General features: G+C 42.8%; 1 protein-coding gene across 1 annotated transcript in view; it reads right to left on the bottom strand.

Annotated features, from left to right (window-relative positions):
• ppp1r9ala (protein phosphatase 1 regulatory subunit 9A-like A) overlaps positions 1–13,718 on the bottom strand; it is a 22,848-nt gene extending 9,130 nt beyond the window's left edge. Inside the window, exons 1-6 of the mRNA XM_076107597.1 lie at positions 13,580–13,718; positions 11,054–13,095; positions 2,266–2,398; positions 2,049–2,169; positions 1,562–1,666; positions 1,087–1,222 (exon numbers count right to left, since the gene is read on the bottom strand). Coding sequence (XP_075963712.1) covers positions 1,087–1,222; positions 1,562–1,666; positions 2,049–2,169; positions 2,266–2,398; positions 11,054–12,934 — 2,376 coding nt within the window. The 5' untranslated portion in view covers positions 12,935–13,095; positions 13,580–13,718. The remainder of the gene's footprint in view (positions 1–1,086; positions 1,223–1,561; positions 1,667–2,048; positions 2,170–2,265; positions 2,399–11,053; positions 13,096–13,579) is intronic.
• Positions 13,719–15,601: the final 1,883 nt, after the last annotated feature.

The following is a 15,601-nucleotide window of genomic DNA, read 5'->3' as shown; positions in this document are numbered from 1 at the left end:
AACCACAGAGTCACTTGGAAACTGTGTCCACTGCCACTGAAAGTTACGCAACATTCCCTTTCTGTCTTTGTCAATCCCTCATACATTCTCTGCCCAGCGTCTCTCTAGTGAAACAGGAGACCGGCTCCTAAAACATCAGAAAACAAACATTTCACAACTCTGCCAGACAGTCAAGAGGCCGACTGCACCTTCCAACACAGCAGAACGGTGACGCACGGATTGACTCACAGCCAGCGTTTCATTTGCTGGTTGAGCTGGGTGGGATTGGAGCAGGTGTGGCTCGGGGGGCTAATGCCGTGTTTATGTCAGAGCGATATTAATTATGACTGTTAAACTTATAAATTGCAAACACATCAACACCCAAGTCATATTTATGAGTGGGAAACTGGGATTTTTCTGGAAGCTCCGATAAAACCAACTGGGCACATGATGACAGAGAAGCTCCTGAAAACCACACAAATATGGAAAGCTCACATCAGTCAATTAAACCAGAAATTAACGGATGTTATGTTTTTCAACTGTGAAGCAAGGAATCTCTTTCTGTGTGTGTGTGTGTCCTTCACATATCTCCAAAACCGCTCGTTCAATCTACTACACACAGTGTAGCGCCGGGGACCAAAGGGAGCGCTTTGTTGAATTTGGTGTAATTTGGACACTTGACAAGTTAAATATTAATACACTTTGATAGAATAAACTTAGTGGTTGAAGAAGAAGGCTACTCAAAAATGTATTAACTATTAATACCACACAGTGAAAGTCCTGTATTCAAATGTTTACTTAAAGTGAAGAGTGAAAGAGGCATTATCGGCACAATAATACTGGGTAGTTTAATGAATAATAAAGTATTATGTTTGAATTTGTCAGGTAAAAGTAGTACTACAATGTAGTAGAAGTATACAGAAAGTAGTGTACAGTTGAGTTGCACATTTTTCACCTGGTTTAAGAGCCTTTATGTAGTTATTTTGGGTAACAACTGGTTAGAATAGGAACATAATTCATTAATTTCCATATCTAAACATCATAATAGATGTATAGCTGTTAGGCGTCCTTGTAGTCTACATGGTGGAGCAGTGACAGCTCACTCACCTCCTCCGTAGAGTGTTCATAGAGGTCATCCGGATGTTGCTGCTCCTGCTGCTGGTTCTTCTCCTGCTCTAGTGTCTCGCTGATGAGGCGGGCCACCTCGCTTTGGGCCCCCGGCTTCTCCCGTCCAATTGAGAACCTGTTTTTCAGAGCGCGATGCGTTAGCGTGCCGTAAAATGGAATATTTTACATGCTGGCTGTAAATAGCTTTCTGTAACTTACTGTCTTTGTCTTACTTGCAACGGGGAAATGCTAATTTTGAGATGCAATTTAGGTCTGACCCTGTCATGTGAGGGTGTTTCATTTCAAATCATTAACACGCCACAATACCTTGTGTTGTCAAAATACACACAAACAATCATTCATGGCCTGTGGACTCTCAAGAGATAAAAAGACTGTTCACCACTTTTGGCTAATTATGATAACAGTGGCTCAGTCTGGTAATCAATGGGGTCGAGGAGACGGGCTTTGAGCTGACCTCACTGTGCCTTTGGTGTTCTTCAGGACTGTTGCAGCAAACAGTTGGGTGACGCCCACAAGACTGACGCCGTCCACCTCCACTATCTGGTCATTCACCTGTATGCTGGAGACACAGATGATCATCGTTATAAGGAGAGTTATATGCACCACCTTCAGCGTAGTAGTACAGATGAAAAAAATACAGTAGAGTCAATGCAGCTGGAAATAAGACAAATCGAAACATGCATGGGAAACAGAAGTAGCAACTGTTTTCTTTAGCTTCCTCGTGTGGTTATAAATAAATCGGATTGTTTGTGTCTCGTGTGTCACTGGGCCCTGGGGGAATGAGCAATTCCTAGAGTGTGATGTTAAGAACCGTTGTGGTGGTGCAGTGTACAGCGAATGTGTACCATGTTTACGGTTCTATACAAACCACTACCGGTGACGCCGTAACAGGGCTTAAATGTGGGGTTATACAAAAAGGAGACAACAGTGCTCTAACTCACCGTCCATCGTTCTCAGCTGCTCCCCCCTCAGTTATGGTTTTCACAAAAATTCCCAGCTTCTCCAGACCCTGGTCAGCTCCCACTCCCATTCCAATGATACTGATGCCAAGTCCATTGTCTCCTGAAGGCAGCAACATTATGAAGATTTTTTTAAAAGGTGCGCAAGAGAAGAACTGCTCACTCTTTGCTTATCGTACGTAGTGTTGACTGAACTCACCTTTCTCAATTTCCACAGGGAACACGTCCATCTTCTCCACTCTCTTTTCCAGCTCATACTCTGCGGAGGCTGCGACTGGATCCACGTCGTCATTACGCCGATCGTATTCCTCATTGGAGAAGGTGCTGAAGACCTGCGTCGGTCAAAATATCAAGTGCATAAGCTTCAGCACACCACCTTCTGTGTCCTTACCAACAAGTCAGACAGATTTACGTTGAGGGGTATCTATGGAATCTGCACATATCATTTTCACTTTTAAGCTCTTATTTATCTTGGCAGCGGGAACAAGGACACATTTTTTCATTCGAGAGAAATTGCAGCAGAGCCTTTTGATGATGATTTGGACGACTGGCATTGAAAATCATTCCTTTATTTATCAAACTCTGGTCACAACAGTGTCTGACAGAGATTATGATCTTCAGTTATCTAACCCTATAGACTGCATTGTCAACTCTAGTTTATAATCTTTTGCATCTTTAATGAAAGCTATATCAATCACATTTTAGAAACAGATGTAAATGAAGAGACACGGAGGCCTTTCATCACAGTTTTAAGACGTTGTGAACTTTGCAGGCAGCCCTCACAAAGCACTGGATGTGTCCCAGAGGCCGTTTTCTGGTTGGAATTATAAAGCGCACACACACACAGACGTACAGCAGCACATGAGCAGCGTGGAAAGTAGGGCACAGCTGGGGAGAGCTGAGCAATGGATGCAGCAAAGATCAATGTTCAGAGGCGACAAGTGTTGCCAGCAGCACAGTTAAAAGACAGATAATAAAGAACAATACAGCGAAGAAAGTAATCCCATGACCTTCTGTGAATGGGCATTACCTGGTACTCAACACCAGCCTTTCGCGTTGTTACATACAACACTATGTGCTATTTACCTTCAATACCAATGATGCCAAACAGAAATATTATTCTTAATCCTCTCCAAACTACACTCACAGGGTCAGGCTGAGGTGAGCACCACAATATTCAGCATGAAACGGACTGGGGACGACCATCTGTTGTGACTCAGCTGGTACGTAGTCGTACGAGTATAAAGGTAATTCAGGGTTAAGACGAGGTTAGCACCAGGGCTGCAAATAACAACTATTTTCATTATTGATTGATCTGCTGATCTTTTCTTGATTCATCTTTTAAACATAAATACAGAAAACACTATAGTAGGCCAAGGTGGCAAAATCGATAGATTGTTTAGTGCTTCCCACAGGATTTTGTGAGACTCTGGTGGGTGGACCTTGGACCCTGTGAATTGTAAATAGTGGTCTAACGGACCATTGTCAATCCGTGATCCGGCTGGATTCCACCTCGCAGTTTGGGCGTGAACTGCAGATTCATTTCACAATTTAACGTTAACTATCACAGTGTGAAATAAAGCTTTCCTAGTGCTCGTTATCCACCAATATTCAGTAAAAATATGCGATCAAGACATCTGGATTCATGCTTTGTGTTCACCTATCCCTGATAAAAACGTACATTGTAAACAACTTATCTGTGTTGAAAATTGACAGGAGAGCTAGTAACGGTCATTTTCACTAAACGGAGCCTGAACCCATCATAATGTAACTGAACGAACCTTCGTTCATTAGCCGTTAGCGGTGCTGCCACCGTTACTAGCTCTTCTCCTGTAAATCTTAACACGGATTGGTTGTTTACAATCTAACATCAGGGATTGCCGAACAGAAAGCATTAATCCAGATGTCCTGATCGCATATTTTACTGAATATTGGCGGATAACGGTCGCCAGTAAAACTTTATTTCACACTGCGATAGTTAACGTTCAACCGTGTAATTAATCTGCAGTAATGAATAATGAATGGCAAACACTGTTAATTTATCATTAACAACATAAAGGACGAAGAAAACCACATTTAAAAAGTCAAAAAAGTGAAAGAAATACTTGGCCAAACCCTCTTAGCAAAATACTAACTAATACTAAAATACTATCAGTCTTAACAGAACAAGGAGAAGAAGAAGCAGAGAGTGAGCTCAATTATGAGAGACTAGTTTATAGACATAAAGACAAAAAGGCTTGTTAATAAAAAAGTAGATTAGAGTTTGGCAGACTCCATTAGGGGCTAATGACTGATTATAGAGATGAACCCAACAGTGGGTCTGTAACATAACCCCGACTTGGTCATCATTAGTCTTAATCAGGGTGGAGTCATGATGAAAATGGTGGTGGAGGTGGTGGCACGGATGCTGGCAACAGTGCCCAGGTGCTGCTGACTGAGTTAATATCAAGCATAATCTGGCTCCTCTGTGCATATGAGAGGGTAGTTATTGTTTTCTATATAGCAGGCTTACTAATTAGATGGAGCAAAACAGAAGAGTTTCTTTTTGGAAATAAAACAGAGGAAAGTGAGAAGACATAGGAAAGGATATGAGCCAAAGGTAGAATATGAACAAAAGAAAAGAATAAAGCAGTCGTCCTATTGAACTCTTGCAGAGCTTCATTCCATTCTACTGAAACTTATGAATGGCCTAAAAGAGAGATATATAAAAGATTGTTAAAGCATCACAGGGGCACTGAATATAGGGCATACACGTTTGGATTTCTTGAAACCTTGGATTTGAATTTGGGATTTATTTTTGGATTTTATCCTGGTCTTTGATTCCATCTTGTAGGTGGAGAATTTGCACAATCAAATGATTCACCAAGCGTGTTATTTAGAGCCTAATAAACTCAGCACAGAGCCACACGTTTGAGTTGTGGTCTCATACGACTCCCGTGATATCATAGAGAGCACAACCTAGGTTGTGATGAACACACTAAAAACAATCCAACAACAATGGGTGACTATTTATTATGGGATTAAAGGATCGATTGCAACATTTGCCATGAGGATGTATGATGTAATCAAGTAAACATTTCCACACGAGGCAACCACGTCTGAGGTGTGGATCCTCCAGCATGTCAAGGCCCGAGGAATCAAATAAACATAGTGGTGCAACAAATCGTAAAACTCACGGTTCGGATCACAGATCGGATCAGCACAAAAGAAAAAATAAGGAGCAAATTAAACTTTTAGAGATCCCTGATCACGGTTTGGTTTGACGATACTAATTGCCGATCATTGCTGATCCACATTGTTGATTAAAGCAGCTGGTCTACAAAGCTCCAGACTTTAAATTTTCCACCATCCGGAAAAACATTTCAGCCGTCTGTAAACCATCAGAAAATTCTAAATGTTATCCTTTTACTTTTTCTATAGTCACTGGTTTTCTTTTTCCTCGTAAAAAACGCAATAAAATAAAAATAAAAGATTGTATTTTTATGGATTAAAACAAATCTTGTCATCAGTAGTTTTAATGATGTATTATAAGCTGCTCAGAAGTATTTCAAACAGGTCATAATTCATCTCTAATATCCATTTATGTTTTCTACATTTTACAAAACAACATGTGAACACATCATGATGACGTTATAACAACACTCATTTTAACTGAACAGAGCCTGAACGCATCATAATGTAACTGAATGGAACCTTCGATGATCTCCTCCTGCTGAATTAAACACGTTTTGGTTGTTTACAAAGTAACATTATCAGAGATCTGCGACTAGAAGAGCACAAATGACGACGTCGGTTTGCATATTTAACTGAATTTTGGCGGATAACAATCATAAATAAAACTAGATTTTCCACTGTGATGTTAACCCATCCATGAATCACAGTGTTATGTTAGAAACCAAACATATGTACTGATTTGGTACACCACTCCCATGTAGCCTCTCAGACCAAACGAAAAAAAGATGAGAAACTTGAGGATTATGCACACTGGTGCAGCTCTGTGGTGCAGGCAGGAATGCTATTCATGAAGCCTCGACCCTCCACCAACCCGAGGGAGCCCTCCGTCTGAATCCTCCTCCTTCCTTTCACACTCATAGGTTTATAAAACAGCTTTTAGTTTATGACCCATATATTGTGGAAGATAGGTGTCCTCTTCATCACATGAAGGCAAAATCATTGCACACCAAAGAGCACTGAAAACTGTTTTTAAATAACCAACAAGCTACTCAATACATGTTTGCCCTGCTTGCATGTCGAAGCTTATTTTGCATGTCTCTGAACAAGCTTGAAAGTGCCTCTATAAATACAACAAAGCTCATCAACTTGCAAGTTAAAAATGGATTCACAGAACTACAGCAGACAGAAATTTCACTAAGGATGAAAGACGCCTTTTTTAGGTTAGACTTTGGAGACTTAAGTAATTAAGGGTTTAAAATGTAGGCTAATAGAATATAGGGAGCAACACTGCATCCTTGAGCAGTAGCAGGCGGATTAGCCTCTCCTCTACTTCCCCAAAACTCCTAAGTCTGACTTTCCTGTTGCCAGGGACCCACAGGCCTTTATCGAACAATGTTCTGTCCTTTTCTGAAACCTAATCGCTCAACAACTGTTTCCAACTAAAATGTCTTTATTGGCCTCTCCGTCACAAACAAGCATCTCAGAAAAATAATATGGATGAAAGCAGCGGGAGGTTGGTGACTGTTGAGCCCACATCTTTACAGAGACCTGGCTCTAGACAGAAGACAATGAAATTAACAAACACTGTTCCTGTTTGTTGTCTGTTACAATCTTTAAAAAGCAAAAGCAGGACTAGCTCGAAATCCATAAAACCAGCCTGAAAATGGAGTAAATCTAAAACAATTGCATGAAAGCAGTATAGTATAGTATAGTATAAGTGTGGGTCCTGGTGGGAGCTGGCCAATGGTACGCTATGATTGGTCAGTCTGCGTTCAAGAGGCGGGATTTAGCAACGGGTCAATTTCTCCCCTAAAGTATTACTGAGGTTGTGATGTGGGTCAACTGACTGCTATGCCATCTTCATATTTCCATTCGCTCCCAGCAGTGTGTGTGGGCCTTTCATCCATCTTCCAACAACTGCAGTGGTCTGTCCTCTCTACATGCATCACATGCCCACACCCAAACCAAAAAATCCTTCCCATATTTCCCCTCATTCCTCTCCCCACAGCAGAACACCGATGTGGGGAAATGAGTCAGCAGCTGCGAGGAAAAGCAAACCAGAGAAATCTCTTTGCCGGAGCAAAAACGAGGGCTTGACCACTGGATTTGGGGGAGCTTGTCATGTAAGCGGGCCGACAAAACGACAACAAATCCAAACATGCTGTGAGAGCGAGCCGGGGCAGATCATAGAGTGGTTACGGAAGACGACATGTGACCCAGTTTTTAGATTCTGTGTAAACACACCAGGAAAAAGAATAAAGTAAATAGTACGTCCTGTCTGCATGTACTTGGAATTATCAACACTTTGACTGTAACTGGAATAACAATGTTTACGTTTGAAGCGTTACTGTGTGACCTACAGCAGGAAGAGTTGGAGTCTGAGAGGAGCAGAGTGGAATCAACATTTCCAAAGGAGTGCGGACAAAAGAAACAGGTTAAACAGGTTTGTTATCAATGGAACACGGAAGCTACTGTTGTCCTGCAAGGGCTGCTGAAAACTTTTAACACACAATTACTGCTAATGTTCAGTACAAAACACACACACAGCGTCTTCTAATGTGTTTGTCTGTAATCACATAATGAAAGCGTTTAAAGCCAATCACAATCAAGCGCCAGACTCGTGCCGTCACATGCCAAGTTGTTTAATGAACAGCATTGAGCTGACCGCATTAGTATTCCGCCCAGTTTTGTCGGATAGTCGCCCACTTGCCCAGGTGGCTGGAGGGAAAAGTCAGATCCCACAAGGGGAGGGCCTGTCTGCTGGTTGGATGAGGGTGGAGTCTTTGTCAGACACATTCCTCTCTCTCTGCCCAGCAGAAGACCTATCTCAGAGAGGAAATGGAAAGCATAACACTATGGGATGGGTTGGTTACAGTCCAAATGTGGAGGATGCCCCATTTGCTTTTCACAAAATAGATTTTTGTACGTTGTTGATAAAGATATGTTGACGGAACGGAAAAAAGATGATCTCAACCGCATGAGCACAGTACAGCATTGACGATAACGTGCTAGATTTATCTTTCACAAAAAGGCAAGCGTTTAATAACATAATAGTTAGCTTTCTATTATGAAAGTTAAGTATTTTTTTCCCTACCACCCAGAGACTGGCTAATATTAGGTGCAGTGGAGCACAGAACTCCAACACTAACACACAAGATGAGCTGACCAGAGCACACTGCAGCACTCAGCGTCCTCTGGCTGGGTGAAGAAAATAACTCCTTGCACAAACCAAGGCATGCAAATGCCCATAAGCTTCTGCAGAAACACCACTGGGCACCCAGGAAACCCTTGTTATCTGGCTCCACATTAATGTCTACAAAAGGACGCGTATACTTGAACATTGAGCAATGTTGGAAGTAAATTCCAGTAGACGCAAACCTGTTAACCGCTTTTAAAAAAAAGAGATTTGAGATTCAAAACGTTGTCCGTATAAGGTAATGTCTTCGCACAATATTACAGGCCTGGTTTATATTTGCAGTTACAGAGGAAATGGCCTCCTCACCAACACCAAAGACATCATCAGTACAAGCAGTCGTGCAATATTTACACCGCTCGTACAGCCAGAGGGTTTAGCAAACTTATATACTGACACAGCAGCAAAGGGATTGCAGCAACAATGCCCTACTAAAGTATGAGTCTGTGTTACCGTATAGGCAGAAGAATCTTCTCACAAAACATAATGTATAGAATTATAGCTGTGCCATGGAGTATTTTAGCAATTTTCTTTCTAATATTACACATTTTGAGTATTTATTTTAATCACAAAGCAACTAATTTAGCAACCATTAACATCTTTTATTTGGCTTGACAGAAAACTTTTACTTTTTAGGACTTACTGAGAATGTGTGCACTAATCCTGACTGCTTTAGAAAGCCCTCTTCAACCAAGTTTGTTTTTAAGGGCGATACATGCTGAAACTGAACATCTCCTTTACTTCAAAAAGGGGACCTTTCTTCCACACAAGACACCTCTCCTCTATCCAGAAGATTCGTGTTACCTCGGGACCTAAAGAAGCACAAAGCACTTCCTCTCTCCTTGTTAGCTACAACTCAAGTGTGCTCAATCCCAGAGCCGGCTCGGACTAGCAGACGGTGGAGAATGATGCAGTGCTGGCAGGAGGCCTTTGTTAGCCGGGCCACAGGTAGAAAGGTTGGCTGAGGGATATTTGTGTGACTTAATTGGCTAACGTGCATACCACGTAGCCTTGACCCCATGGTTTTAATCCAAGCGCATGCCATTGTTTTGACAAATCTCTCGGAGTTCTTTCCAGCCTGTCAATTAGAAGAGAATAGGGACTGAGGGGAAAAAAAGCTAGTCTGAATTCTTTGAACATACTAACTAATATTAAGTATTTACTGATTACTTACTACACACTATTAGTCCATATAATTCAATGATTATTGAAGTGAATTTGACAACCTAATGTACTCGCATAACAACTAAACCTTACATCAGCTATATCTGTAGTCTCCCTCTCATGGTTGTGCCAAACAGACACAGTCTACCATATTGTTGTGAGCTATAAAGCTGTGTTTATCTATGCCATAGCTTCTCTTTGGGCAGAGGCACACACTGCACACACTGTTGTTTGTGTCCACTCTAGGGTCAGCTTCTGGTCCCCTCTCCCAGGACCCCCAGCCAGGATGACTGGGATGGGGGGGGGGGGGTCCACACCCTGAGATAACAGTGCATTTTAAGGCCTGGATAAACACTGAGCTGTCCACAAGCTATGTGTGCAATTTGTTTTTCCCTGCTTTAGCTAAATGTTATTTTTAGATTTGGTGATTGTAGAATATCTATGGGAGAAGATGTTACCTCCACTTCCCTTAAAAACATGTTTGCAATGTTTACAACATAAGATGTGTAGCGATATACCAAACGAGAATACACAAATACATACTATGGCTATCATGATACGATACTACAGGAAGTCTTGTTTCTGCAAAATTGAAGTATGATGCTGTCTGTTTCTACAACCTTATTTGTATAAGGACAACATCTCCAGCTGAGATTATATAGAGTATGAAAGCACCAACGGTCATATTTGAAAATGGTCAAAGTCGAAAAATATTGTAATACTCTACAAACCCAATTATAGGACTTCATCAATGAAGAGATATTACTTCTCTTACTAAACTCAAACATGAGGACATTTAGAGAAAATAAAAAGACAGGATGTCATTCTCTGCTTTTCTAAAAAGATGTATATCCTTGTTAATGGATAGTAAAGACTCCCCAGCTGTAATATGATAACTTAGCCACGTCTGTAAAAGAGATGGTATGGGTGAACACAATCCCTGAAGTCCTTATATCCACGTTGGAGAGAAGGGAAAAGGCCCTCATGATTCACCAACAGAGGGGAACTACTCCAGATGAGTATGAATACCCGGGCAGTGTAGTGACTCAGAGGTAGCCATGATTTATTTTACTGTGCAGACTCAAGTTTCACATGTCTCTACCTCACTGCTCCTGCTTCCACAAGCTCTTACGCAAAACGTCAACAATATTTTCAGAAATACCACAAACAATGTTGCCAGCTAAAGTCCCCAAATGTCTCAAACGGCCTGCCTCCCTCGTCAGTAAGATTAAACAAACCATAGCCTACATTTTTGATAATACAGTGCGGCAGCTGTGACGTCAACCTGCCCAAAAAAAGCACTCATTCTCAGCCTTGACTAATTTGTCTTGCGTCTGCAGGAAAACATCTCGGTCAGACAGTTGCTGAATCAGTGCCGACGGTGGTTTATAATGACGGTGCAGTGCAACATGTTTTCAATAGCTCAGATGTAAACAACATAACGCATGATACTAACCTGAATGGGTCCCGTGGAGAACTTGATTGTCCTCTTTGGGAGAGGCTCCTCCTCATCCGACAGACCAGTCGTCTCGTAACATTCTTCATAATCCCTATATATTTGATCTCCCTCCTCTTCCTCTTCCTCCTCCCCCTCCTCTTCTCTGAGGACCTGGTCTACATCTCTGTCATCCACAAACGCTGCATTCTCAATACCGTACACTACTGGTGAAGCTCTATCCAGGAGGATCTGGCCCACCTGCTCCTCCAGCTCACTCTCTTCCTCTGCAACCTCATCATCTTCCTCACGATAATCGTCACCATCTTGATCCATAACTGAAACGTCCTCCCGTCTCTCCCTTTTCAACCCAAATCCCTCATTGTCCTCTAAAACTCTACCTTCACCCACGGTCTCTGCTCCCCTTTGTGTCTCTTTTGGGACGTGATGAGCGGGGTTACAGCTCGCTTTTTCTGTTGGAGAGGTTCTCTTCAGGTTCGTTATTAGGTCATCTTTGGGGCTTTGCACCTTCTGTTCCTCAAACACATTATCTTCAACGTTCTCATCCTCATCCTCCTCACTCTCTGAGGACTCATTCTGAACCACGACCAGTTCTGCCCGTACCACGCCCACCCCCCTGGAGTCCAGCGATGAGGTCTGGCTGGATGGCTTGTCTGTTGTAGGACTCTTGGCTTTTTCTGGGTATTTAGCCCTGTTGGTGTTCTGAAAGCCACCATCTGATGCTAGAGGCTGCTTCACATCCCTTGGGGGCGGACTATGTGGCTTGCCTTCATCCTCACCAACAGATGTCCGACTAAATCCATCACCGGATGAGGAGGAGCGTTTGTAGCCATGGTTAACTGGGCTGGATTTTTCTGGTGAGAGGGGTTTGTGAGCGACATCAGTTGTTGGAGAATTAGATTTGCATGCTGCATTGGTAACTGGGCTGGTTGGTTTAACACTAGACGTTGGTCTGTTCACGGCACAAGCTGTCTGGGATGTATTCTTGTTCGTGGCATCAGTCACAGGGGTAAGGTTAGTGGCTTCTTTAACAGGAGAAGTGGATTTGTGTACGCTGTCTTTTGTTGGAGAAGAAGACATTTGTTCGGTGGCACCGTGTTGTTTAGCAGACGCCATTCCTCCCTTTGCAGAAGCTGTGCTGTTGTCTACCGAGTCATTCTCTGTCACATAACTCTCCAACCTTTTGGACATGGGTCCCGCATTCAATGACACTCTAGACCCGTGCCTTTTCTCACTATCAGGCTTCTCATCTGGTTGACATTTAACTGTGGAAGTAGGAGTTTGCTCTGCTTTGATAGCGGTCTCAGAGGATCCCGATACCCTCCTTGTGCTTTTCCCCTCATCGGAGGAACTTCCGAGGGACAAACGATTCACTACTCTGCTTGGAGACTGTTTTTCAGCTGCAGGCTGCTCTTTGACGCGCCGTTCAAAGAGTTTTCTGGTCACAGAAAACTTCTCTGCCAAAGCCACTTTGTCAATCTCAACATCTTCCCCCTTGGGTGTTTTATCTACATTTTGTGGTTCTGGGCTTGTGGCACTGTTGAGGGGAACTCTGGGAGTGTTGACTGGAAACTGCTGCTTCGTTGGGGATACGGGTGACACGTCGGGCTTCGGGGTCACTTTACCCTCTTGGCACTCCTGTTGCTGACCATCCATCTGCAGGAAAATGTTCTTTATCTTGTTCACTCTGGTCCCAAAGGGCCTTCCCCTCGAGTCCTCCCGGGTGTCACTGGACCCATTTGCATATGATTTGGCGTCGCCCTCGGATTTTGACCCATCAAAAGTACACTTAATGGCGTGGAAGTCAGACTTGTATGCATTCCTGTGAGGGGATGCGCTCCTCAGGGTCCTCTCGCCTCCTTTGCTTTCCGCTTTGAGCATTTTTTTTGCTTTTTGTGACTGCAGCCCTATTAAAGAGAAGCCGGGTTTGGAGAGACTGATGCTTTGTGTTCGTGAACTATTATCCCTCAACTTTACCAAAGCGGTGCCATGGGGTCCGGTGGGGAGTTGTTGTCGGAGCTACACACTCACAGAGAAGGCATCTAAAGAGAAAAATGGCTACCGTTAATAAAAATAATAAATACAATATGTTAATACAGAGATACCATTATCTCACTATGTCCGTATTTAATACGAGTCAAAATGTCTTTCTGTATGCAAATCAAAACAGCATGAAGGTGAAGCTAGAATATGACGTTTAAGGTTAGTTGGTGGTTGTCTGACTAACGTTCACATGCGTTAGCTTGCGTTAAATCAAATGGTTCTGAATTTAAAGTTAACTTTAACCAGCTACAAACTTTAAGCTACCTGTACTCAACTCAACCAGTCAACCGTTGCTAGTAACGCTGACGTTACAGCACAGTTAAAAAGGTGAAACAAAGTTGAACTTGCTGGGCCAACACAGCCCCAAACTAGTGCCTCAGTCGGAACAATTCATTGTGGCGTTTCAAGTACGAGCCGTTGAAAATGTTAACTCCGGCTCTACGCACAACGCCAAAAAGGTAAACAACTTTATAAAGCTCTCACCTCCTACTTGCTTCATCGTGTTAGGCGCCGAAAGATGGCCCACAATGTTCCAGTTTTACAGTATCAAACTTGTCCTTTTCTTCTTGCTCACCGCCATCATTCCCCCGCTCCAGCAGCGTTTTCCTGAGTCCCTCCTTGCACTTCCAGACCTGTCGCGGGGCTGCGCGCGCACACGAGTCTGTCTGTCCCGCGCGTGCCGCGGCCGACGAGAACAGAGAGATGTCGGGGACGCGCGCACATTCCAGAACTGTAACCCACCACCCCGCTCCACCCGTCCCCTCTTTCTCCACAGAGACACGAGGAGTTGCAGGAGAAAGGCGTGGGAAAGAGCTCACTGTGTATTTGAGCTCACCTCTGCATGAGCAACAGTCTACACCTAAACTACAAAAACAACTGGCTTCACTGCGCATGTATTACAATCAGGGATGTAAACAGCAGACATGGAGAGTGCCCTTTAAAACTTTGCCCCAAGTCTATGCCCAAGTTTTCACTGAGAGATTGCTATCATTATATATTTGCATTAAAGGGACATGGCCGATTTTACATATGCCGTTCAGTTTCTACCTATTACTCTATATGCAACACTACAAGTTGCATAATGTCTTCTCTGGCTCTGAAGAGAGTCCTGATGTCATCACAGTTATCTTGGTTTAGGCTTGACACAGAAAATCTGTGATAAACTGGAGTTGTGGTGTTCGAAAGGAATTTACACTGAGGAGGCGGATAAGATGCTGTTGAGTTGCCTAATGGAAAATGTAAGATCCATTGTTTGTAGCGCGTAACTAATATATGTATCGGCCGTTGCTGCTTCTTTTTGTCTTTTTTGAGTCCCCCTACTTAATGGAAGTGCAAAACCAAATTTATAGAGTAGCCTTTTAGGATACTTTGCTGAAACAACAGTTGCCAAATGATGTAACCCTACTTAAAGGCCTACAATGTATGGGAAAAAGACTCAACCAGGGCTGGATTACCAACTGGGCAGAGCAGCCAACTGCCTCAGTGCCACCAACCCCCAGGGGCCCAAAGCCCCGGGTCAATGGGTTTTGGTAAGATGTTTTGACATGTTACACTCATAGTAGGGAAAGCACAGTTGAAAATAATTAAATCAGTGATGGCTGAACTTTTATTAGCAGTTTCAGTCTTGGTTTCAGCCTTACCAAGAACCCTACCAGGGTCCTGGTATTGTGTACGGTTGAATGCACTTGTTGTAAGTCGCTTTGAATAAAAGCGTCAGCTAAATAAATGTAATGTAAATGTAATCTATGCTGGCTCACTGTCACACTGTCATGGCTTACTGGGACACTTGAATAGAACAGAGCCATTGTTAACCTCTACTGTAAAAGATTCCGCTGTGAGAAAGGGAATTTACCCTCTAAAATTAGGCCTATACAATATTAACCTTGTACCTTATTACAAGTGTACCTTATTACAAATCTTCTGAACGCCTCACTAGAGTTAATCCAGGTTATGACCCTGAAGCGAGCAAGAAAGATTGCAGCCGACCCCTCTCACCCTGGACACAAACTGTTCGTGCCCCTTCCATCTGGTAGGAGGATTAGGTCCATCAGGACCAAGACCTCACGCCACACGAACAGTTTCTTCCCGTCGGCAGTCGGGCTCATTAACAGAGCCCGGGTCCCCCACTGACTGACTCTGTCATCCCCAGGACAATTCTACCCTCCCTACTATACTCCCCTGCACATCCCTTCATATTTTAATACACTTGTCACTTTCACATTACACTTACATTACACTTGTTTACAGTCATGTTATCTGTTTGTTGTGCACTTTATTTTATATTATTTTAAATTCTATTGTAAATTGTAATGTTTCTATTTCTTGCACTGTTGATTGTTGTTGATTGTTTAATGCTATTGTTTAATGTTATTGTCTAATGTTATGCACCACCCGCCATGACAAATTCATGTATGTTAAACATACATTGGCAATAAACTGTTCCGATTCTGATTCTGATTCTGATGTGGGACTAGTCTCACTTCACAGATGTGTCATGTGTATGAT

Source organism: Anarhichas minor, unplaced genomic scaffold (assembly GCF_050575085.1).
Source record: "Anarhichas minor isolate MPS153535 unplaced genomic scaffold, ASM5057508v1 ptg000004l, whole genome shotgun sequence".
NCBI classification, from domain to species: Eukaryota; Metazoa; Chordata; class Actinopteri; order Perciformes; family Anarhichadidae; genus Anarhichas; species Anarhichas minor.
The sequence above is the reverse complement of the archived record's forward strand: the minus strand, read 5'-3'. Positions and strand labels throughout refer to the sequence as shown.